We start from the raw sequence: 25,108 nt of genomic DNA, 5'->3' as shown, positions 1-25,108 counted from the left end.
TACTCAATGTGGGAATCAGTTTCATGAGATGCAGTGAGGCGGTAGCTGCCATTACCGTATTTCACCTTGAGCCAAGCATTACGAGGTGTTTCGACGTCTTCATGAGCATCTCTACGGATATTGTGGGAGTTACCAGGCACGCCGTGTACACTGGCTGCAAAGTGTATGTCATGCTTCAATAGAACGTCGACGCTCACGTTAGAGCAGACACGTAGGTTTCCACCGCCACGAAGTGCACTCTGTGGGGCGATGACATGCATATTATACGTAGCAGTCGTAGGCGCATTGACACTACGCTTCACTGTAGCTTGCGAAGTCAGATAAGTAATATTTGTTGCATCGGCTTAAAGGCAGATAGCCGACACTGCCAGCCCAGTTGGCGTCGTCCTACCTTGGTGCTTGTATACTGTCTTTTCCCGCAATAGTTTGAAGCAGGGAATTTCTAACATGTCAGAAACGTGTGACGCACACAGATTACTAACTCTTTGTCTGCTCTTAGTGTGGCGGAGTCTTGACTCCTATTCTCGCAGATTTTCCTTGCAGATCCTTGGACAGGGCTCGATGCTTGTTGAGACGTCCATATCTCGGCTTTGGCCATGGCTGGATCCCTGTAACATAAATCACCTATCACAGTTCGACATCAGTAAAGCATTACTTGAAGGGATACTAACGAAAACATTCGCTGCCAAGATTTTAAACCCAACTGAATGCTTGGGTGCTGAAATCGGTAACACAACGCCGCTTACAGGTGTAAACTGGAGCAAAACAATGAATTCAATGCGTTTTTCACAAACAGCCGCGTCCGTCGGCCGCGCTGTGAACTAGAGGGGGTGACGTTTAATATCAGCGGAAATGGGCGTGCGTACCACGGCAGCCATCGCCCGCGTATCTCAACCCACTCCGTTCCCACTACGGTTCCTAGACAGCACGAACGGCACGCGCAGCGAACAATGCTCCCGGGTGGGGCATCTCTCAGTGACGCTGTGGAAAGTGGAGAGAGGGCAGTAAAGGAGAGGTGGAGAAAGGGAAGTAGCACGACAGGAATGCACGCCGCCTGCTTCCGTTGCGGGAACGCTTGTTGTAACGACCGTCGATGGGCAGCTCCGCACGCGCTCGCGTGCAGCCGCCACGCGCATTTTCCTCCAGAAATACAGTCAATTCTTCAAAAATATGCGAAATGAGCTCAGGAACAGTCGCTTCTTCCCAGAAGATTTTCGATATTTTAACACGAAAGTGTTTTATGCCGGGGTTCACCAAGACTTTCACGACGTATTTCCGTCACGGAAGTACGTCAGCAAAATGAACGCCATCAGATGGCAAAGAAAAAAAGCAATAAGAAAAACCTCCGTTGACGGGAATCGAACCCATGACCTCTCGGTCCGCGGTGATGGCTAGCCGGCGTTTAGCCCACTGAGCTACCACCAAACACATTACGGAGGCGACATGAACGCGCCTTTTATCTTTCACACCTACCTCTCAGAGTGCTCTTGGATGGATGGATGCTATGAGCGTCCCCTTTATAACGGGGCGTTGACATCTGGGCCACCAGGCTGAAAAAAAAGCAAAAAAGGGCTGTTGCAACGACTGACGTCCATTAAGCCCCAACCGCATGCACGCGATCTTCAAGCGACGGCGACGAGCGACAGCGACAAACGGGCTCCGTCGCGATGTCGCGTCGCGACGGGAGCACCCACATGTTCGCGACAAAGTGTCATGGTTGCTAGATTTAAAACTATTGCGTGCACGCAGGTAAATTGCAAAAAAGAATTACAGAGTAGATGAATGGCAGCATGTCAAATTTATTATTGACTTGTGTGAGATAAGGAAGTCACAGCAGAATTACGGGATTTCCTCTTTTTTTGCAATGTTTTGTTTAACTGCGACAGTAGTATCTGCTGTGACCTCGAGTGGGCGCACGGAAGCGCACGCTATCTATCTACTACGCATCTACGACGTCTACGACGCTACGACGCACTTTGAACTGACATTGCAGCAAGCTACCATCATTGCAGCAAGCTACCAACGAAACAGTAAAACGAGCCGTCGATCAAAATTAACGACAAAATACGGCCGCTGCCTCGCTCTCCACGTGAGATAGGGTTGCAAAGAAGGTAGGCTATAACTTGCATTCATTGAAGTACGCGCCGATTGGAAGCATCAAGAGCAAATTGCAACCGAAGCGAGGATCGGTGATGCTGCCATGTTGCCGGAAATCGTCACGCTCACTGTTACAGGGATCCAGCCATGGCCAAAGCCGAGATATGGACGTCTCAACAAGCATCGAGCCCTGTCCAAGGATCTACAAGGAAAATCTGCGAGAATAGGAGTCAAGACTCCGCCACACTAAGAGCAGACAAAGAGTTAGTAAGCTGTGTGCGTCACACGTTTCTGACATGTTAGAAATTCCCTTGCACTCGTAGTTCAATCCGGGTTATCTTTCATTTATAAAAATTGCTGCTTTCTATCGCGCAATTTTGTGTTTTACTAATCTTTATTATATGATGGACAATCGCACTTTAATAGTGTACTGTATAATACTCGTTGCGGACGTACCGAGGTTATTATACAGTCTCTTTTTTTTGTTTTGTTTTTACGAGTGTAATTACTTATTAAGCTGACCTGTACCGACAGTTGCAGATGCGAGATCGAACTGTACACGATCCGAAAACCATGTGTACGAACCGAAGTTTTGGCCGGAATTGAAGCCCAACCAATATTTTCATGACGTGCCCGTATACCCGAACTCATCCTACCCAATCTTGACGACTAACGAGTACAGTGGTGTACGTGAATGGCAAGTGATTGTAGATACGGGCTCAAAGCCATGCGGATGTGTACGCCTAGACGCTTCCACTTCTGAACTAAGCCATGCCACTGACTTTGCGCAGGCGAAACATTGTTCGAAGGAGCTTCGCATAATCTCCGGGTTCCCGATATGGCTGCTATAATATCTCTCCACTATCTAAGCCATCTCACTACACTGCGCCAACCGTACTGCATGCCAAGCTATGTTTAGGCAATAGTGACCAATTAGCGATAGCACAAATACAGACTAAATATTAATAATAATAATTTTATTAGTGACAGTCTTGTTTATCTTCGAAGCACTTCCGGTCGAGCACTTCCGGTTTACCGAATACTCAGAAAGTCTTCTAAAAATAAAACTGGTATGAACTCGAAGGTTCTGGTTCGAGTCAACAGTTACGCATCTGATATCGGAGCATATGTTTACAAAAGATAAGGGCCAGTGAACTGTCAGGATGATTATTGAGAATTGATTGAGTTCATTGAACGAACAGACGCCTTTGAATGAAAGAGCACGCTGCACTTCAATGCGTACCGCTTCTGTGTACGAATGAAGAGCCCCATGAGGACAGATTCAGTTCTACTTGTGCTCATTTGGTTCTTTTTTTATTCATCACAGCCGCGATGCAAAATGTGACAGCACATTTTTTCGATAATTCCTTTTTCTTTACTACGTGTGCTATTTAACTAATATTTATTCCTGATACGTGATTGCTGTGCTATTTTACTGCAGGAGTCCAGCTGTGACCAGAGCCAGGAGACAGACTTGTCAACCAGCCCAAACCAGCTCTCTCCGAGATTCTCCGGGAACAAGCGCCATGAGTAGGATGCAAGGCTCAGCCGCATTGGCAGTGGACAAAGGGTTAGTAATTTGAATTCATCACGCGTTAATGAAATATTGTGTGAAATTGAGTGCGCACGTTATCCAACCAAGGTTATGTTTTCTTTATAGATATTACTCTTCTCTTCTGGATAACTTTTGCCCACTCTGAAATGAAATGTCCTCATTCATTACATTTAGCGAGCTAATGGAGGTGGAAATACAGCTGTAGATGTCGGGTGCTCTGATTGGTGTTTTCATAAATGAAGAATAGCGGCTGTTTAGCGTTTGATTTGTGATCAGTGCCTCTACCAAATGAATCCAACAGGCAGTTATGCCAAGGAAAGCATGGGGGACAGTAATTGTTGCCTTTAACTATAGTGCGCATATTGGGATGTAAATTGAAAACAATTAAAGTGGACGAAACATCACGCTATTCTTCTTTAGGATGCGAATTCAACCTTCGAATCCCCCATCCGACGGTGCAGCGATTGAGCTACGCCGGAAGGGGCTTTCCCGTCAGTTAAATTAATTTCCGTGAACGTCATCATTACTAAACCACCCTTAAGGACAACAATTATTGCCCGTGTGAAGAAGATGCGCCTCCATCCAGCGGCATCGCCAACACTCGGCTCGTGTTTTCGTATCGCTGCTGTGCCTCTGGGCGGGTCTTCACGCCGCACTGCCGCTGACAACCATAACGTCCTTGAACAACCAATAGACCTCTTCACATTTGGTGGAGGGTGCTGTTCATCCCCGTCGCTGCACCCTGGACCTGCGAAGCCGGACGCTTCCGTCGATCATGACTGACAACACAAACCCGCCGGCGCCTTTGCCCCTGTCCGTCACCTGCACCGGGCTTCGATCGGCTGCGGGTCGCAAAGGTCGTCAGCGGTGCTGAAGTACGTCGTGACCCATGGATCGCATCTCTTCTTGATTGTCTATCTGGCACATCCACCCTTCCTGCATCTCGATCCCTCCGACGTCAATCTTTCCATTTCACCATTCGCGATCAACTGCTTCATCGCCGCAACTACGCTGCCGATAGCCGCCGGTGGCTACTGGTCATTGCACGCAGCTTGCGATCGCAAGTATGCACCTCTCTTCACGACGATCCGCAATGTGGCCAGGCCGGGATGTTCAAAACGTACGAACGACTTCGCCATCGCTATTACTGGCGCGGCATGTACAATTTCGTAAGGAAATTCGTGCAGTCCTGTCCTGACTGCCAGCGACGCAGATCAACACATTTACGTGAGACTGGCGCATTGCAGCCGCTTCCATGCCCTGCCAAGCCATTTGATCGCGTCGGCGTTGACCTCTACGGTCCCCTTTCGATGACCCCAGATGGCAATCGGTGGGTTCGAATACCGTCGCACGTTAGCAAAAAAAAGTCAGTTTCACCGCGAGAGCGAAATAGTGAACCCGATAGCAACAAATAGGAATTTTATGCGAATATAGGCTAGCAGCTCACTCCTTCGGGAAACGCAGCCGCTGCACTAAGAGAAGGGACCTATCTATGGCTCAGAGGCGGATCCAGGTGCCTACTTTGCGGGGGGGGGGGGGGGGTAGTGTTCCATCATACGATCGGGTATTGGGGTGGGAGTACAAATGCTGAAGCCACCGCCTCAGCAGTGCATTTTGGTGGTCACGCATATTTACAACAGCCCAGAGGGGATTATGGCTACGAAGCCTTCGTTGGAAATGTGCGCAGGGAAGCAGGAATGGGTAGAGTGAGGAGGAGAGGGGCAGGGAACGGGGACAAGATTCTCTCAACCCCTTTTGGGCAGTGGTAGGCAAAGCAACCTGACAAAGGTTGTGGATGACAGGCACTGAAGGGAGGGGCGGGAGCTGGCTTTGGGGGGTGGGGGCGATCGCCGCTACCTACCCCCCCCCCCTGGATCCGCCACTGCTATGGCTTCAACGGAAGTTTTGCAATTAGAGCACAACACCTACAAAGGTATAAGCCGTCTGCTGATTCCCTTTGAAGATACCGCGGCACACGCGACCTTTCCCATTGATACACAGTACGCACTTCCTGTTGGACTCACGCAGCCCCCCCTCGCCAAACCTCCGGCTCCTATCTCCATGCGCCCATCGCGCGAAAGGGACGGTCGGCTCGTTTCATCTCTGCTTAAGCCCCGTTCGTCGGCAGCGCTCACGCACTGTCACTCCCACATTGAGTATACGACGCGCGCGGTGATTTATCACATTATGGACTAGATGTCGCGAATTTCGGTCGCCGCTATGCCTTGGCTCTGAAAAGTTTTGTAATTCGGCTTTGTAGCAAAACAATCACGTGGTGTGGCTGGTAATTGCGAGCTGCAGCCCCCCAAAATATCGGTCGACTGCCTAAACCTTGTTTCAGCAGTGCCCTCACCGGAAAAAAAAGAAGAAAAAGGAAGAAAGCTTTCACTTGCTGTAAGTGGGCCTGTTAGTTACGCTCGCTCTCGCCTGGAAATTTATTCTATTCTTCAATGAGTCCTAAATAGCATCTTTGAAGCTCGAGATCAGAGCGAGTGAGCTCGCCAATAGCCGCCAACAAGTGTCGTCGTCTTTTTCCTCACCGATCGGGATGGCTTGCAACATACCAGCCTTGTCGACGACATCCGCTTCCTGAACGATCGCGATCGCTTGCAAGATGACTCAAGCTCGTTATATCTACTGCTGCCGCTTCTACAACTAATCATGCTTTTGAAACACCACATCGGGCGCTAACGCATAGCATGCGCGAGAAATACAGAACTACACCGCATAGTCACAGAACACCCTAACATTGCGCGATACGATGTGCCCAGAGAACATGATGTGCCGTGGTTCATGGTTCCCGCACGCCACGCATTCGCCTCATTCTCTCCCACTCCAACGCTCCGAAGGCGAGGAGAGCATCGAGGGGCGTCCCTTCCCCGCATCCGCAGCGGCCGTTCGATTTGAAAAATCCGTCCTGAAAATCTCGAGCCCGCGTTACCGTGACTTTCGTTCCCTTTCAATAATGTTACTGTGGATTTTCCCTGATGGGAGGACAATTTCCCTGAGTTTTCCCTGATTATTTCCAGACTATCCAAAATCCCTGAGAATTCCCGGTTTTCCCGGTCGGTAGACACCCTGGACTCATCGATAATTGTGGCGTCAATGTAGATCTCAAAGGTGTTCGGAGGTCTGCTCTGTTCCACTTTCTTCTCAAGTAGTTTTCTGGCTTTCAGATCATGTCTGGCGATAGGACGTTGTTTCCTCCGTGTACCTAGCGGCACTTCCCATGGTGGCATTGTGAGTAGTTCCTCAGCCACTGGCATCGCGCGGGCTCGGTTATCCCATTCCATGACTTGTTTTCCCTGTGGTGTGTTTTCCAATCGCCATCGCATTCGTAATTGTGCTTCGCTTAGGATGTCCCGTATTGGTGGTATAGGAGCTAACTTGAGCAGGTCCTCGTTCCTCGTGTGCTTTGACACTCCAGTGATCGTTCGAAGGGTTGCCCTGTGTAGCTTTTCAATGTCGGTGAGATCTCGATTGGAGAAATCATACAAGGGTACCCCGTACAGAATCCTCCCGACTGCGACTGCTTTGGCAAGTGTTTGGCATGCGTTCTGCCATGCTCCGCCATACTTGATATGCGTATTGAATCATTTTTGCTTGTGTACGGTGTCCGCACAAGAAGCGATGAGCATCGATGCGGCGCGCTTCCAGCAAACGCCTCCGGTAACCAACCACCGCCGGTCGCACTCGCCGGCTTTTCTCTGACTCGAATGAGAGAACATAGATTTGCCAATTCGTACGCCTTACTGAACCAATATGATGGCATATTTTTCCCGCGCACTGCACTTGTTTTTGGCCGTGCTGTTGTGTAATTGTAACTATTGACACAGCGTAACATCAGTGCGCTGGCAAGGCCGCGCTGTACGTTGCGCGAATAAACATCACAATACTCAATCATTTGCACGCGTGTATTTATCGAATGAGAATGCAAATTTTAGTAGGATGTGAAGATCACGTCTGTCTCGAGTATGAGACACACAAAACTGAAGCCAAACGGTGTATTCGTTTCTCGACTAGGTATTCTACAGAAAGGACAACATGTGTATGCGTGGCGTAGATCTAAAGTACTCGGCTCTGGACCCGAAGGCGGCACGTTCGACTCCTAGCTGCGGAAGTTTTTTTTTACGGTCGTTTTTTTTGTAATAATGCTTTCTACATCGCCTTCTATACAATTATTTATGTGTGACAGCTAGGCACGATGGCCGTGACGCTATAGAGCCGCTTTACGCTCCGTTACTCTCCAGCATATGCTACCATCTTCCGGCACCATAATCCACCATTATGGTGGATGGTGGAATCCACCAATCCAATTTTCAAGAGGGGGGTGCAGACTTGGCGCCCCCTTCAGATGATTAGAGCGGCGCCCTTCCCCCTGCACTTTCCTGCCCGCACGCCTATCCTGGGTTATGTATTCACACGAGTGGCCCTATCAATATGTAAATGGTTCGATGACCGACGTTTTTCTTTTGCCAATGATCCACCCAAAACTCAGTACGAGCTGCTAAAATTGAAACTGCCATTAAAAATTGTTCTCTAAAACGTCTTAAAAAGTTCTCGCAAGAAGGTTTTGATGCGTCTATAATAACGAGACGTTAGCCCACCTATCGGAGGTTTTCAAGCTGCGTATGTTTAAATAACATCTAAATTAAACTTCTAATGTACTTGGCGCTGTTTCTGCCTACATGTTTATTAGCAGTTTTCTAGCTTTTGTAGATTTCTTGGGTAGAGGTCGTCACCACTAGCCTTACCGTACGGTTTACACGGGGCAATTTAGATTTCGTGCAAGTGCACCGCGACGGTTGAAAACGTTTTCAACTGGACGTGTTGCTCGATGCCCGCGGTAGCGTGATAATGATCGATGATCGGCAGTGACGTGCGATCATAATTACATCGTTGCGCGATAATTGCACAATGTACATTTATGCTAGCCTGCATGCATGTGTCGCCAACACGCGCGCATCAACGTGCATTCACATGGTGACCCCCGGAATTGGCAGAGGCCATAGGATTCCTGGAGAAATAGAGTTGAGGCGCCACAGTGCTCACTGATGTTCATAGTACTCCCGTCTCACAATCAGACAGGTACTCATAGGGGTTCACTAATTTCATATTCACGGCTTCTCAGTCTCAGGGACCTATTCATGTTCACACTCATATCTTGCTGCACACTCGTGTATTTACTCATACTTGTCTTCCAAATGAATGTGAGTGAGCCTATACATAACTGAGCGGCTCGCCTACGCTCGATGTGTTGAGCCTTTCGGTTCATTCCTCGGCCATAACGCTCATGTAACACAAGACTGTTTCATACGTTGTCGTTGGAAAAAGTGTCACAAGAGACCACTACTAGCATTGTTACTGCCCTGTAGGTTTCGCCCACACGAAACGTGTACGTCAATAGCAATACACGATCCGCCGGACGTGGACGCTTCATTGCTCGCCTCACCGCCGCCGACTAGCGCTGCCGACAACGGCCAACGCAGCAGCTGCTCCGAGTGTGACGTCATTGGGGGGCTTGGCCTTTCGTTTGACGCAAAGAAAAACACAACCAGAAAGTTTCGTGCCAGTACGTCCTAAAATTATTTCCTGTCTGATCTATATAACTTCGGTTCACATCCACACACGTGTAAAAAATGTGAGAAACATGTACGAAATAGTCTAAAGAGCATATTTTATTGTCACACACAACAAATCACATATATGAAGAAAAGACCATTTCAGGAGCAGCAAGAATAGGCATTACGTTTATCAGACAGATCGACTGTGCATCTCTCGATGGTATCTGAATCTCCTATGGAACACCACTAAACGAAAAATAGTGCATACGCGATCAACTGAAGACATACTCATGCCAGAGGACATGCCTACTTAGCACTGCCCACAGGTGTCCTGTAATTTAAGGTGCAATATTGTGACCGCGACTACGGAATACAATTCAAATATGCACAACGTCTTCCTGCTGCATGGCTGGGGGCAATATGCGCACTAACGAATGTTTGTTGCCGACTTTGTATATATTATGTTTTAGGGTGGATGAAATCAGCACAAGAAAACAACGCCGTGAAGATGTCCTGCATTTCGAGCTGCAGTCGTTGCGGTTTTCGTAGATGTGGATGTGAGAACTGACGCCATTTTTACTATCAATTCGTTTTGCTACAGATGTGACAGCAAAGCTTAGGTACTCGTTGAATGAATACGCTTATGGCGCGAAAGGTGCCCTCTTAGGGTAAATCTCTTCCCGCATATGTCGCACAAATGCGGTCGCTCGCCAGTGTGGGCCGCGACATGCTTCTTCAGCGTACTGCACTGCGCGAATTCAGCAGGACAAAGGTGGCAGAGATACGGCTTCTCGCCCGTATGCGTGCGGGTGTGCTGTGTAAGTGCTTGCTTAGAACTGAATATGCTGCTACAGAACTGACAGTTAAATTTCTTTGAACCCGAGTGAACGTTCATATGTTTGGAAAGGCTGCACCTAAATCCGAAACTCTGCCCGCATACGTCGCACTTGTGAGGTCGCTCGCCGGTGTGGCTTGCGACGTGCCCTTTTAGCGTGCTCGAGTGTGCGAACGTAGCGGGACAGAGGTGGCAGGCGTACGGCTTCTCGCCACTGTGCGTACGGAGGTGGCGCCGGAGTGCGTATCTTCTGGAAAATTTCCGGCCGCACACGTGGCAGGTAAACGCCTTCTTCCCCGAATGAGTCACTGCGTGGGACGCGAGATTTGATTTCGTGAAAAATTTGCGTCCGCAAGTGTTGCACTCATGCGGTCGTTCGCTGGTGTGGGTCAACATGTGTCTTTTCCGATTCTTGCGGCTGGTGAACGTGGCCGGGCACGACGAACACTCGAAGGGTCTCTCTCCCGTGTGCGTGCGACTGTGGATCACGAGACCCCTCTTCTGCGCGTATTTCCTACCGCACACGTCGCAGGCGTACTGTTTTTTTCCTCCGTGAGCGAACAAGTGTGTTCGCAGCTGCGACCTGCGCTTGAAGACTTTGCTACAAATGCCGCACTGCAGGGACTTCGTGGCCGTAGTCTTGCCGTCTCTTTCTGGTTTGGAGACACTGACCTCGTCAGGGGAGCTGTGATTGAAAGAATTTTTCTCTCATTGATATGATATTAAGGAGACGTTGGCGCACTAGTTAAGTTGCTGGCTACTTCACGGCTCTCGGAAATGGATCGAGGATACAAGACAACGAGTAAACACACAAACATTGCACTAGTGGTGGGAACACTGAGGATACAGCTGAAAAGGAAGTGTAGCATTCCCCTACTTCTCACACTAACTTCCCTTACTCAGCCCTTGGTATACTATACTATACAAGACCATACTATACGTTACCCTCTGCCCTCCTCATTTACCTTCTCCATACCTTCACTTCCCTTTCCCACCCTTAGCCACTATGTGCAAGGTTATCCTACCCTAGAAGCTGCTTGGGAGATAGATACAATGCAACAAATAAACACACAAACAGTAGGATATGGAAACAAATAAACCACACACATATGTCCAACAACAGCATAGTAACGGAAAAAAGAACCTGCGAAATGGAATTAGTAAAGCTCCTAATAATGTCTCTAGTCATCACAGAAATGAATCCCCGCATATGGGCAACACAGCAGTACACACATCATAGCCAGGACGTACGTACGACATAAATATAATAAGCAAGTGACCATAAAGGAATAGGAAGATAATTGCCTTAATAATTGCTAGCAATGCGGCTCTCTTCAAGAAAGCGTTTGAACGCTCTTAAAGCGCACGTAATGCTCTCGTAGGCCACGTACGGGCCCAGAGGTTTCTTCATACTGATTGTTTTGCGGTCTAATGCCATTAGTTTTGATTAACACATTGAGCATCATAGAGACTTCTTCGAACGACAGGGCTACTTTTTCAAGGGGCTTGTTTCTTTGTTAGACACAAGTAAGTGAATCCAACAGATAATTATGCCAAGGAAAGCGTTGGGGGTGTGAAGAGTTTTATTGGATGTTTGAGGACTTAATGGTTGTCAGCGGCAAGGCAGCAAGAAGAACTGTCCAGAGGCTCAGCAGCGATCCGAAAACACGAGCCGAGCGTTGGCGACGCTGCTGGATGGAGGCGCATCTTCTTCACAATCGTCCCGCTGAAAAAGGAGCCATTCTGGTGATCTAAGAAGCTTCAGGCAGAGGCTCATGGTACGGCTTGAGGCGGGAAACATGGACGATGTCAGGTCCACGCCGGCGCATGTCATCCGATCTAGAAACTGGCTCGATAATAAAATTAACTGGAGAGGCTTTCTCCAAGACGGTGTAAGGCCCCTCATATCTTGGAACGAGCTTTGAGGAGATACCCGCAGTTTGGTATGGGACAGATAGCCATACGAGAGACCCTCGGGCATAGCTAGAGTCTGGAAGTGCGGTGCTGCAGTTTTCTTTCTGGCGTTGCTGCTCTTGCGAGGTAAACGTGTGGGTCGAGCTGGCGGCACTCTTCGGCTTGTCGAGCGGCTTCGAAGACAGGTGGATACTCGGAAGCATGAGGACGGTAGGGAAGTAGAGTGTCGATAGTATGTGAAGGCTCGCGTCCGTAAAAGAGAGAGAAAGGCGAAAATCCGGTAGTTGTTTTTATCGCGGTATTGCATGCGAATGTTACATAGGGGAGAACACGCTCTCAGTTGCTATGGTCAGATGCGACGTACATCGAGAGCATATCGCCCAGCGTGCGGTTAAACCATTCCGTGAGCCCGTTAGTCTGCGGGTGGCATGCTGTTGTTGTCCGATGAATGATGTGGCATTGCGAGAGCAGAGCTTCGACGACCTCGGAGAGGAAAACGCGGCCTCTGTCACTAAGGAGCTCTCGAGAGACGCCGTGTCGAAGGATGAAGTGCCGTAAAATAAGAGGCGACATCCCGAGCAGTACTGCTCGACAAAGCGGCAGTTTCGGCGTAGCGTATCAGGTGGTCGACAGCCACTATAATCCACCGATTGCCATCGGAGGTCATAGGAAGGGGACCGTAGAGGTCAACGCCGACGCGATCAAATGGCTTGGCAGCGCATGGAAGTGGCTGCAATGCGCCAGTCTCACGTAAATGTGTTGATTTGCGTCACTGGCAGTTAGGACAGCACTGCACGAATTTCCTTACGAAATTGTACATGCCGCACCAGTAAAAGAGATGGCGAAGGCGTTCGTATGTCTTGAACACCCCGGCGTGGCCACATTGCGGATCATCGTGAAGAGAGGTGCGTACTTGCGATCGCAAGCTACGTGGAATGACCAGTAGCCGCCGGCGGCTATCGGCAGCGTAGTTGCGGCGATGAAGCAGTTGATCGCGAATGGTGAAATGGAAAGATTGACGTCGGAGGGATCGAGATGCAGGAAGGGTGGATGTGCCAGATAGATAATCAAGAAGAGATGCGATCCATGGGTCACGACGTTCTTCAGCACCGCTGACGACCTTTGCGACCCGCAGCCCATCGAATCCCGGTGCAGGTGACGGACAGGGGCAAAGGCGCCGGCGGGTTTGCATTGTCAGTCATGATCGACGGAAGCGTCCGGCTTCGCAGGTCCAGGGTGCAGCGACGGGGATGAGCAGCACCCTTCACCAAATGTGAAGAGGTCTATTGGTTGTTCAAGGACGTTATGGTTGTCAGCGGCAGTGCAGCGAGAAGACCCGTCCAGAGGCACAGCAGCGATACGAAAACACGAGCCGAGCGTTGGCGATGCCGCTGGATGGAGGCGCAGCTTCTTCACACGGGCAATAATTGTTGTCCTTAAGGGTGGTTTTGTAATGATGACGTACACGGAATTTACTTTAACTGACGGGAAAGCGCCTTGCGGCGTAGCTCAATTGCTGCAGCGTCGGATGGGGGATTCGAAGGTTGGATTCGCATCCTAAAGAAGAATAGCGTGATGTTTCGTCCACATTAATTGTTTTCAATTTACATCCCAATATGCGCACTATAGTTAAAGGCAACAATTACTGTCCCCCATGCTTTCCTTGGCATAACTGCCTGTTGGATTCATTTGGTAGAGGCACTGATCACAAATCAAACGCAAAACAGCCCCTATGCTTCATTTATGAAAACACCAATCAGAGCACCCGACATCTATAGCTGTATTTCCACCTCCATTAGCTCGCTAAATGTAATGAATGAGGACATTTCATTTCAGAGTGGGCAAAAGTTATCCAGAAGAGAACAGTAATATCTATAAAGAAAACATAACCTTGGTTGGATAACGTGCGCACTCAATTTCACACAATATTTCGTTAACGCGTGATGAATTCAAATTACTAACCCTTTGTCCGCTGCCAATGCGGCTGAGCCTTGCCTCCTACTCATGGCGCTTGTTCCTGGAGAATCTCGGACAGAGCTGGATTGGGCTGGTTCACAAGTCTGTCTCTTGGCTCTGGTCACAGCTGGACTCCTGCAGTAAAATATTACAGAAATCACGTATCAGGACTAAATATTAGTTAAATAACACGCGTAGTAAAGAAAAAGGGATTATCGAAAAATGTGCTGTCACATTTTGCATCGCGGCTGTGATGAATAAAAAAAGAACCAAATGAGCACAAGTAGAACTGAATCTGTCCTCATGGGGCTCTTCATTCGTACACAGAAGCGGTACGCATTGAAGTGCAGCGTGCTCTTTCATTCAAAGGCGTCTGTTCGTTCAATGAACTCAATCAATTTTCAATAATCATCCTGACAGTTCACTGGCCCTTATCTTTTGTAAACATATGCTCCGATATCAGATGCATAACTGTTGACTCGAACCAGAACCATCGAGTTCATACCAGTTTTATTTTTAGAAGACTTTCTGAGTATTCGGTAAACCAGAAGTGCTCGACCGGAAGTGCTTCGAAGAGAAACAAGACTGTCACTAATAAAATTATTATTATTAATATTTAGTCTGTATTTGTCCTATCGCTAATTGGTCACTATTGCCTACACAAAGCTTGGCATGCAGTACGGTTGGCGCAGTGTAGTGAGATGGCTTAGATAATGGAGAGATATTCTAGCAGCCATATCGGGAACCCGGAGATTATGCGAAGCTCCTTCGAACAATGTTTCGCCTGCGCAAAGCCAGTGGCATGGCTTAGTTCAGAAGTGGAAGCGTCTAGGCGTACACATCCGCATGGCTTTGAGCCCGTATCTACAATCACTTGCCATTCACGTACACCACTGTACTCGTTAGTCGTCAAGATTGGGTAGGATGAGTTCGGGTATACGGGCACGCCATGAAAATATTGGTTGGGCTTCAATTCTGGCCAAAACTTCGGTTCGGACACACGGTTTTCGGATCGTGTACAGTTCGATCTCGCATCTGCAACTGTCGGTACAGGTCAGCTTAATAATTACACTCGTAAAAACAAAACAAAAAAAGAGACTGTATAATAACCTCGGTACGTCCGCAACGAGTATTATACAGTACACTATTAAAGTGCGATTGTTCATCATATAATGAAGATTAGTAAAACACAAAATTGCGCGATAGAAAGCAGCAATTTTTATAAATGAAAGATAACCGGGATTGAACTACGAGTGCAAGGGAATTTCTAACATGTCAGAAACGTGTGACGCACACAGATTACTAACCGTTTGTCTGCTCTTAGTGTGGCGGAGTCTTGACTCCTATTCTCGCAGATTTTCCTTGCAGATCCTTGGACAGGGCTCGATGCTTGTTGAGACGTCCATATCTCGGCTTTGGCCATGGCTGGATCCCTGTAACATAAATCACCTATCACAGTTCGACATCAGTAAAGCATTACTTGAAGCCAACTGAATGCTTGGGTGCTGAAATCGGTAACACAACGCCGCTTACAGGTGTAAACTGGAGCAAAACAATGAATTCAATGCGTTTTTCACAAACAGCCGCGTCCGTCGGCCGCGCCGTGAACTAGAGGGGGTGACGTTTAATATCAGCGGAAATGGGCGTGCGTACCACGGCAGCCCTCGCACGCGTATCTCAACCCACTCCGTTCCCACTACGGTTCCTAGACAGCACGAACGGCACACGCAGCGAACAATGCTCCCGGGTGGGGCATCTCTCAGTGCCGCTGTGGAAAGTGGAGAGAGGGCAGTAAAGTAGAGGTGGAGAAAGGGAAGTCGCACGACAGGAATGCACGCCACCTGCTTCCGTTGCGGGAACGCTTGTTGTAACGACCGTCGATGCGCAGCTCCGCGCGCGCTCGCCTGCAGCCGCCACGCGCATTTTCCTCCAGAAATACAGCCAACTCTTCAAAATATGTGAAATGAGCTCAGGAACAGTCGCTTCTTCCCAGTTGATTTTCGATATTTTAACACGAAAGTATTTTATGCCGGGGTTCACCAAGATTTTCACGACGTATTTCCGTCACGGAAGTACGTCAGCGAAATGAGCGCCATCAGATGGCAAAGAAAAAAAGCAATAAAAAAACCTCCATTGACGGGAATCAAACCCATGACCACTCGGACCACGGTGATGGCAAGCGCGCCCAGCTACCACCAAACACATTATGGAGGTGACATGAACGCGCCATTTATCTTCCACACCTGCCTCTCGCAGTGCTCTTGGATGGATGGATGCTATGAGTGTCCCATTTATAACGGGGCGTTGACACCTGGGCCACCAGGCTGAAAAAAAACAAGAAAAACGGGCTGTTGCAACGACTGACGTCCATTAAAAAGGCAGGACGGCGCATCCCCGCTCAGCCAGGCGGGCGCTTGTGAAACACCGGAAGGTCCCCCGTTTGTCCCGGAAGCTGACGTCTTCTGTCTGTGTACGTGGCGCAATTCAAATATTCTGTCGGGGGGGGGGGGGGGGGGGAGGGTAGGTGTTGTTATGATCGCTTTTCTTTTTAATTTTTTGAAACTCTGCGATTACGCCTCACTTTAGACGCCGACGAGCGCTACACGAAAGATGACAGACGCCGTGCCTACACCGTCCGCATACGGCGGAATGCTGCAACGTACAAAATGCGTAAAAAGTAATGCAACTTTGAGGTACTTGCGCGTGAAATGTCTTCCCTGACGACTTTTGCGGTCGATTCGTACAGTTTACTGGGCTACCAGGTATTTCTTTAAAAAAGAAGAGAAAAAGTCTCTTCCGGGACAAAAACGGCGGCTTCCGGTGGCTGTACGCCCGCGTGCTCGATGCGCCATCCAGCTCCTCCTAGTGGAGATCAGTGGTTGCAACGTCCGTCCCATAAAGTTTCATACAATAACCTAGAGAGGAAACTGGCGCTGCGATCGTTCAACCACCATGGCAATGATGGGGAGCACAGGCTTCGGATTGGATTTCGTTAGCTAGCGAGCTGTCTACGGATCTTTTTCTACAGTTTCAGTTTCATTCTTTGCGAGGCGTGGGCAGGGGCAGTGGGCAGTGGATTGCAAAGCCCTCGAGCAGTGCCTTTGTTGCTCGAAGAGGCTGAACACCGCTAGGTTTCTTAATTTGCTGCCACGTCGCTGCTTTACAGGTAGTATCTGACAGATTTAGCAAAGCGTCGTGCGCTCACCGCTGCGCATAGATGTAGCGTCTCATGCCAATGCAGGAAATTGCATAGAGTTAGCGTTTTGTGATAAGTGCTACTCGTCAAAACTCTTTAAAATCAACTGCAAAACGACGGCAAAGCTAAGTAGACGCACCATCACGCTCCTTTGACTCGACTTGACAACAAAACTAGATATGCGTTGGGGGCAGGCCACTTGGACAGACGCATCTGGCATCGCAGCAGATGATACATTAAGTGTCTCTCACTCAATACGGTACTGTTATTTCCATAAATAAATAATGCGTACTTTCGAGGGAAAGACAAGCGTGTTTGTTTCAAGTGTTGCAAAGAAAATAATTCATTATATTGTGATGCCAAATCTGGAACACAATTGCAGAGCAATGCATACCCTGGTGGTTGAATAATGTCCAGGTTTCAGTTCTAACTCACGGTTACGCAGACTTTTGCAAGAAGTTTTACATACAAATTAATAAAGCAAGTTTGAATTGGAAATAACTTCATATCGCTTTGTTTTACACTCGGCAAAGGAGCGTCGCGAATCTCAAGACCCTAATCCATCCGAAGCAAATCCGAAGCCTGTACTTCCCATCATTCCCATGGTGGTTGAAGCGCCGCTCAAGGAGCCCGCGCAGACACTAGCGCCAGATTCCTCTCTAGGTATTATCGTAAGAAACTTTATGGTCCGTCCCATTCGGTGCGTTTCCAACAGAAATTATTTTTCGTCAACGTTTTGACACACCGTTAGGTGGCGCCTTTAGCGCAAGCCTCGCTCATAGCATCCATCGATATCGACAAATAGCTCCCCGACGCTCGCCTGGCTGTCACATCGCGTTAACCGCTCGCACTGTGAGAAGTAACGGACAGGCTAGAGGGAAGACACGACGCGCGTAGCGTTTCTCCTCGCATATCACGACGCTTTGAAGGAGTGCATATCGAGCATTAGTGTTTATTATGTGCTTGTTGATGCCATCTTTGCGCGGGATCCACCATACGCGGTGTCCACGTATGTGTTAAGAACTTCAGCTACCGCAAGTGTTAAATCATGATCATGGGCGTTTGTCGTCGGTACAGAGTCAACGTGCGTACGGTGCGTCCACCATCGAGCGATTCTATATCTGCCAAACAACAGTAGACATTGCACAAGCTGTGATATACTAATGACCTATAAACATTAAACTACTTCTGTGACGACACGTTTCACTTTCGTCTGATACCGATTCCTATGAAGGAAGGTTGGTTGGTTGGTTGAAAAAACTTTATTTGGGTGCTGCAAGGCGCGCGTCAGCGCGCAGCGGGCGACTCCCACGTCGGGACCGTCAGACCAAGCCTATGATCAATATATTTTTCTCATTTCTGCCCGTTTCAGTTCAGTGCCTCTTTAAGCAAAAAAAAAAGATTATAGGAAACACGTACGCCTTGATACGTTTTTTTATCTTGTCTGTGATCAACAAAAAGGTGCCACGTGAGTGAAAATCGTGCAGAATCTTCTCATTACGCTGTCCAACTATTCGCTTCACGGCAGAAATGTCAGTGACGCGCTGCAAGGAATTTCCCTCAGGCCTGCTGCTGTATCCTTCTGCATTCAAACTTTGAATATTAGGGAAGAAAACAAGGCTGATCCGTCAGTCATAGGAATCCGCATAAAACGAATGTGAAACGTGTCTTCACAGAAGAAGTGCTTATTGTGTAGTGATATATGAGACATTGTACAATATCTACTGGTGTTTGGCAGCTATAGCACCGTTTGACGAGGATGTAACCTTGTTGATTCCTAGTGGCATATCTCCACCGCGACGACTAACCCCCACGGTCATGATTTAACCGTTGTGGTAGCTGAAGTTGTTAACATATACCTGGACACAGCGTATCGTGAATAGCGCGCAAAGATGACAACCAGCACATAATAAACACTGGTACTCGATATGCACTTCTTGAGAGCGTCGTCAATAAAGGAGAGAAACGGGCACGATATGCGCTACCGAGTAATAGGGTAACCTGCGCCTGTGCTCATGCATCTACCACACTGCTCTTCCGCAGCACGGGAGGCAGAGGTTCGTAGCTTGCGCCGTGAGCGCGCGCAGGCGTTCCACGTCCCTCTGGCCTCGCTGGTCTCGCTTCACCAAGGCACGACATTCGTCCGTCGACATCGTTACCTTTCTGAAGCGCTTATTGCTGCAGTTTTATTAGTCGGTGCTTTCGCACTTGAAGCAGTCAGCTGCGTAGAAACACCATTGGTGCATGTGGAAGCTGCACTACTCCGACCACGAGCCGTCCCTCGCTTACGCGAAGCGAAGGGCAAACAACGTAACTGCTTCTAGGGCGACTCCCCGATGCTGACGCGGCCATTGTTTTTCGCTGGTGTGGAGACGCTTTAAACGTGGCCGACGAGATTGCGCGCCGGCGAAACCTGCCGGCGCGCAATCGTCGCCGAATCATTCTCTATCGGCGCTAGCAAGTGTCATGGCGCATCAATTCACTGTACCGCTCACAGATGGCGGCACCGTTACGTCCCGCCCCGCCAACAGAGAGCGCCGTGCGAGAGGGAACGTGTCAGAGCTACAAGGCGCGCTTGTGGAATGCTGTGCATCTTCCTCGGCAGCTCAGTCGGTAGTGCGCCGGGCACTTATCGTCGCGGACCGAGATGTCGTAGGTTCGATTCCCCGCGCGCGAACTTTCCCTTATCGTTTTCTTTCTCATCCGTAAGTGCCCATTTTATGAGCGTCATATCCGTGAGGGAAAGAAGTCACTGAAGTCTTGGTGGACTCCGGCATAAAACACCTCTGTGTTGAAAAATACAGCAGGCAACAACAGATATTTAGGCAGGCAGCGAAGCACTCTGCTGTTGAAATGTGCGCTTTCACTAACACGTTTGCAAGTTGCGGCAAGCACTCACGAACCACCATGTCACCAAGGCGTAGTTTTTATGTTAACTTTCCTAGGTATTTTGCTAGGGCTGGGTCCCAGAGCGTTGTTGCAGGTGCGTTTCAAGGGTGACCCTGAAGTATTTCCTCGCTTTATGGCGGAAATTGGACATTCATCCGCGTGCCTAGCAGCGCAACACTTCAGTTCGTACAGCCAACAAAGACGGTCATGTGTCCATACCCGGGCAACAATGAAATGTGGCGACGTAAAAATGACAAGTCGCCTCGACATAAAGATCAGATTGTCATATCAGAAACGGCTGGTAGCAGCCAAGCCCATGGTCGAGAGAGCAAGAATTATTGGAAAACGGCGCATAGAAATACGAATGCGACCGGCGCACCATTCGACGGCCACATTTCTCTACTCTCCCTGAACATCCGTGAACGCCGAATACGCACTGCAGGGGAGCCAAGTTACGCAACTGCGCGCACAATGGAATGGGCCACGACATCATAGAACGCTACTGAGTGCGTTCGCAGTTGTACCGATAGGAACAATCGCAACTACAAGGCCACGGCACACAGACGATATGCATTGCATTACGGGAGTCACGCAATGCATTACCGGAGGCATCACAATGGCTAAAACGCGGGTGCAGCGCACGGCAGAACAAGAGGCTGCCGTACGCGAAAGCAAGGGCGAGCGTGCCCGCAACTAGATCACGCTAGATCGACACTCGTTGAAAGGGACGCTACAGATACCCACGACGCAACACCGTTCCTGCATTGATCTCACATTTCCAAGCAGGCTGTGTCAGGTTACGCAGATCATCTGGCCGTCTACCACAGCCACCACAAGGCGATGCTGTGCAAATGTATAGTCGTCCGTGGAAGTGTATGTGCGTTTAATCAACGGATATGTAGTCTAAAATAAAGGGTATGCAACTTAACGAAATGTGTCTCCATTCAACCTCAACGTTCAAAAAATGCAAACTTAATACAAGCAATCAAATAAAATATATACATCGCATGGGGTCGCACGGCATTTCATTGATTCGTTGCGTGGTCGTTCGCTTTGAACTTTGATTCAGTTTGGAAGCGAGAAAGCTTCGCGTTCAACGACTTTTCGATAAGAAAGGGGCCTTGAATAATTCGTGTATGACGTCGCCACCTAAAGAGTTCAAACGAGCTACGCCTAAAAAGATCAGAATAACGAGGTAGGCGTTTAAGGCATTAGAGACGCGAGGAAATGGCAGCAAATTAAAGCAAGGAATTGTAAGAGCACTGATAGAATAGAGCATAAACGGTTGCTTGGTGGCTTTGCGTCCATCGTCAGGTGACCGAGGGGCGACTTCCCCAACGCAATGCTATCCCCGTTCCTCGTGTTCTGACGAAGGTTTCAGGCAGGGTTCTAAAAAGCGGCTTTTTAACACATCAAGTCGCTTGCGCGAGCGCACAAATTGTACATTTAAGCGAAGGCGAACAGCCGAAACTCAGGCGTCCAAAACGCTCCGGCTTGCCGGCCGCCCCTCTGCCGTAGTGGGCACATCCATATTTGATGAGAGGCTCATGACGGTTTTCGAATTCGGCGCATGTGCCCTAGGGAGTGTTTTTCACTAGCCGCGTGCCTACAAAAATCTCACTAACAATATTCGTCATGAGTCACCCTCACTTCACAGAAAACAGCCACTGTTTCAAAAAGGAAACATTACTGTATTCGATGTCCATGAAGACCACGGTGTAAGAAAAATAATTTAGGTGTGGACACTCCGCCCGACGGCGCGTCCACATAATGTTCGCCTCTTTCCTCCTCTCGGCCCCCATGTCGCAACGCCTCCCACGCAACCGCGGCCGGCGCATGTACTATAGAAGACGAGCTGCGTGCGTAGCGTCCGTAACGGCGTTGCGCACGTGAGAAGTCAGCGAGCAGAAAGACTGCTCACGCGCTCTAAGCAAGACGCCGCGCTTTTACGTACGCAACGCTGTTAGGGACGCTATGTGCGTCGGGTGCGCCGTTTACACCGTGGCCGTATGAAAACTAGCCGTGAAAAAATGCAATGAGGTGAAAAAAAAAATGAAGAAAAACGCGCGTTCGCCTCGTCGCAATAGGTTTCTTAAGCCCCCATGTCGCAGCGCCCCCCACGAAACTGCGGCCGGCGCATGTATTAAAGGCGAACATTATCTGGACGCAGGGTTGCCGTTGGTGGCTACTTTGCGCCAAATTGGCTACTTTACTAGCCTGTCTGGCGACGAAAATTTCAGGTTGGCTCCATGGCTACTTTCTGGCTACTTTTGAACTTATATTTTGGAGCATGGAGTATCCATCTTCTGTTATTATTTGCGCATCAAATACAATGTCTCGAAGTTTTTCTGTGCGGAAAAAATGCGCGCGGGCGGCCTCCCCTCACCAGCAGGCTACTGCGCACCGAGGCACTACAACGCAAAGCGCGGTGAAGTTGCGTGCATGTTGGCAAACGCGTGGCTAGCGCGCTGCTCACGACGCTCGCCATCTATGCTGATGCTAAGCGCAGGGTAGTCATTATGATGCGCAGCTTGTGTACTCGTATGAACTTGACAAAAACAGACATTCGTAACACAATGACTGGGCTGTTCATCTTCGGTCAGATGTTACTTTCTGAAGCTAGACTGGTATTATGTAAACTCTACTAATGAAATTCGGTCTACGGCGTCAAAGAAAAACTGCTTCAACGTTGAATGTCCCTACTGAATTGTTGGCTGGAATGTTCGGAAGACGCTCGGCACCTGGCAAGAACTTGAAAAGGTATTCTACATAAACGATATGCAGTTTCACTGAATTTATTTATTTATTTATTTTCAACTTATCTGTGGCTTGAAGACCAAGTAAGATGGTAAAAATCGGGCTCTCATTCCTGTGGTCTTGTTTGTATTCAAAAGGGTAGTATTTATTGTTCAATAAGGAAATCTCTACTAATAATACAGCTTCTATTCTATTTGGCTACAAAACTGGCGACAAAATTAATTGGAATGGCTACTTTGGCTACTTTTAGTTTGAGTTCTGGCTCCTTTTCAAATCTACCCAACGGCAACCCTGTCTGGACGCGCTCTCCTTCGCGGCGGGCGGAGAGTGTCCACACCTAAATTATTTTTCTTACACCGTGATGAAGACCAACGGGGAATGGCGAAGCGGCTGCGTTAAGCGAGACATGTAGAACAGTTTTACGGCAACAGCAGCGCACTTCGCCTTTCTGCCACATGTTTAATATTTATCGGAGCTAGTATACAATAGCGTGAAACAGGAAATGAAGCTGTCGTCATACCTGCCTTGCGACAAAGGCTTGCACGAGAGCCCAGCAGCTGCTTGGAGTTGAACGAAATCCAGCCGCCCTTGCAGCGGGCTCAGGGAGCGACGGGAAGGCGTCTCAGGCGAAGCACAGACGCAGCTTTCCGGGCCAAACGCGTGATCCAGACAGACCGTTGTCTTGAGAGCTCGATGCGCGCGTCGCGCTCGGGCGCTTCCATTCTCGGACGGGGGTGACGGCGGGAATGCCGGTGCGCCGTTGGCGCTGGTCTTGCGGGGCGCCCAGCTGCCAGTGCTTTGCACCATTGGGGTAGACGCAAAGGAGAGAAGGCGTCAAACCCCTTCCCCGATTTTTTTTTTCAATTTTGCTTGGGTCTACAGTAAAGCTTCGTTAATTCGACCCCTGTAATTTAAAAGGTCTGATAATTCGGTCGCGCGCTCTGGAGGCGGTCAACACAGGCTGCGCAGGGTTCCTCATTGGGAGGGGGGGGGCGAAGGTTCGTCGCAGCGCCCCCCACTCCCTACTCAGTCATTGTATGGGGCTGACTTTGCACCCCCTCCTCCTTCTTACGTGACTAGGAGAGGGGGATGCCTCCCCCCAGACTTCCCCGTGCGCAAGCCTATGGCGGTCAACGTATGTATATTGCAATGCAGTGGTCTCAATTTCATTCCCACAAGGGCCGGGAGCGTAAAGAAGGTTGAAGTGAGCGAGGAAGAGGAATGGGGAGCGATACCAACAAAATATGACCTCACTCTGCCATTTGAAAAAAGCTCATTTCCCATATATCATATATGCGTTATTCCAGAACGGGATTCTCGCCGTCCGGCTTCAAGAAACATGTCCATACTGATGTCCGTAATGGCTCAAATGCGGACGCCGATTCTCAAATCTATGGATTTTGTTCCGCGGTCGTACTTCAACACACGGTGACCCATGCTGTGCCTCAGGAAAAAAGAATGCTCGATATCAGCCCCGCCTCTGTAGCTTACCCGAACAAAGCGTTATTAATCTCAATAGGCCAGTAAATAATGCGAGTATCATTTGGCAACATCACAAACCTTTTATTCGTAATAAAGTCGCAGGCCGCGTGTTTGAGACCACTGGTTTAATGTCTTCAAACTCTCGTTCATTCGGTCATATTTGGCGGCCGCCAGGCTAATTGGGACGACCCTCGGAGCTCGCCAAGTATGAAGCGACGCAAATGTGCGACTCAAAGCAGCGAAAACAGCTTTCGCGAACAACCGAAACGGCCGCGGACCTTCAGAGAGCTACGGTCGCCATTCACAATTTTTCCACAATCGCTTTTTGGGTGACGAAGGCTTCAGCGGCTGGGGCAAACTTGTTTCGTTTTTTAGGGACGAAGCTCCTTAAGGCGGCACCCGTTCGTCCCTCGTAGTCGTAGTCGTCGTAGTGCGTAACCAGTCTTACGCTTTGACCTCCAAGGTGGTGCCGGTGGGAGATTTTTCCTGTGCGTTGTTGAACAATAAAAAATTCGCAGCGTGCGCGTTAACTAAAAGCCGAATTCTTCTGTCTCTCATTCCCCATTAGCAGCCATTGGTATGTTCCAGTAGGAAACGTTAGTAGAAGTAGAAGTGTAAGTGTTAGCTAAAAGCCGACTTCTTCTGTCTCTCATTCCCATTAGCAGCCATTGCTTACCTCCAAGGTAGTGCCTGGTGAGATTTCTCCTGTGCGTGATTAAACAATAAAAATTTTGTTCAAAACGCCGTTGATTGATGAAATAAACCAACGAAAGACGCCAGATGTTTTGTAAAAGCAAAACGAAAGAACGCCAGATGTATCTAAAGCAAAACGAAAAGACGCCAGCTGCTTAACGAAAGACGCC

The 25,108-nt window shown here is 49.0% G+C and overlaps 1 protein-coding gene across 1 annotated transcript in view; it reads right to left on the bottom strand.

The window, feature by feature from the left end:
- Nucleotides 1–495: 495 nt before the first annotated feature.
- Nucleotides 496–25,108, bottom strand: part of LOC119398760 (zinc finger protein 436-like) — a 48,948-nt gene continuing 24,335 nt past the window's right edge. Inside the window, exons 3-6 of the mRNA XM_037665578.1 lie at nucleotides 15,229–15,354; nucleotides 13,928–14,056; nucleotides 10,078–10,265; nucleotides 496–608 (exon numbers count right to left, since the gene is read on the bottom strand). Coding sequence (XP_037521506.1) covers nucleotides 496–608; nucleotides 10,078–10,265; nucleotides 13,928–14,056; nucleotides 15,229–15,354 — 556 coding nt within the window. The remainder of the gene's footprint in view (nucleotides 609–10,077; nucleotides 10,266–13,927; nucleotides 14,057–15,228; nucleotides 15,355–25,108) is intronic.

The sequence above is a fragment of the Rhipicephalus sanguineus genome, chromosome 7 (genome assembly GCF_013339695.2).
Source record: "Rhipicephalus sanguineus isolate Rsan-2018 chromosome 7, BIME_Rsan_1.4, whole genome shotgun sequence".
NCBI classification, from domain to species: Eukaryota; Metazoa; Arthropoda; class Arachnida; order Ixodida; family Ixodidae; genus Rhipicephalus; species Rhipicephalus sanguineus.
This window is presented reverse-complemented; position numbering and strand designations above follow the sequence as displayed.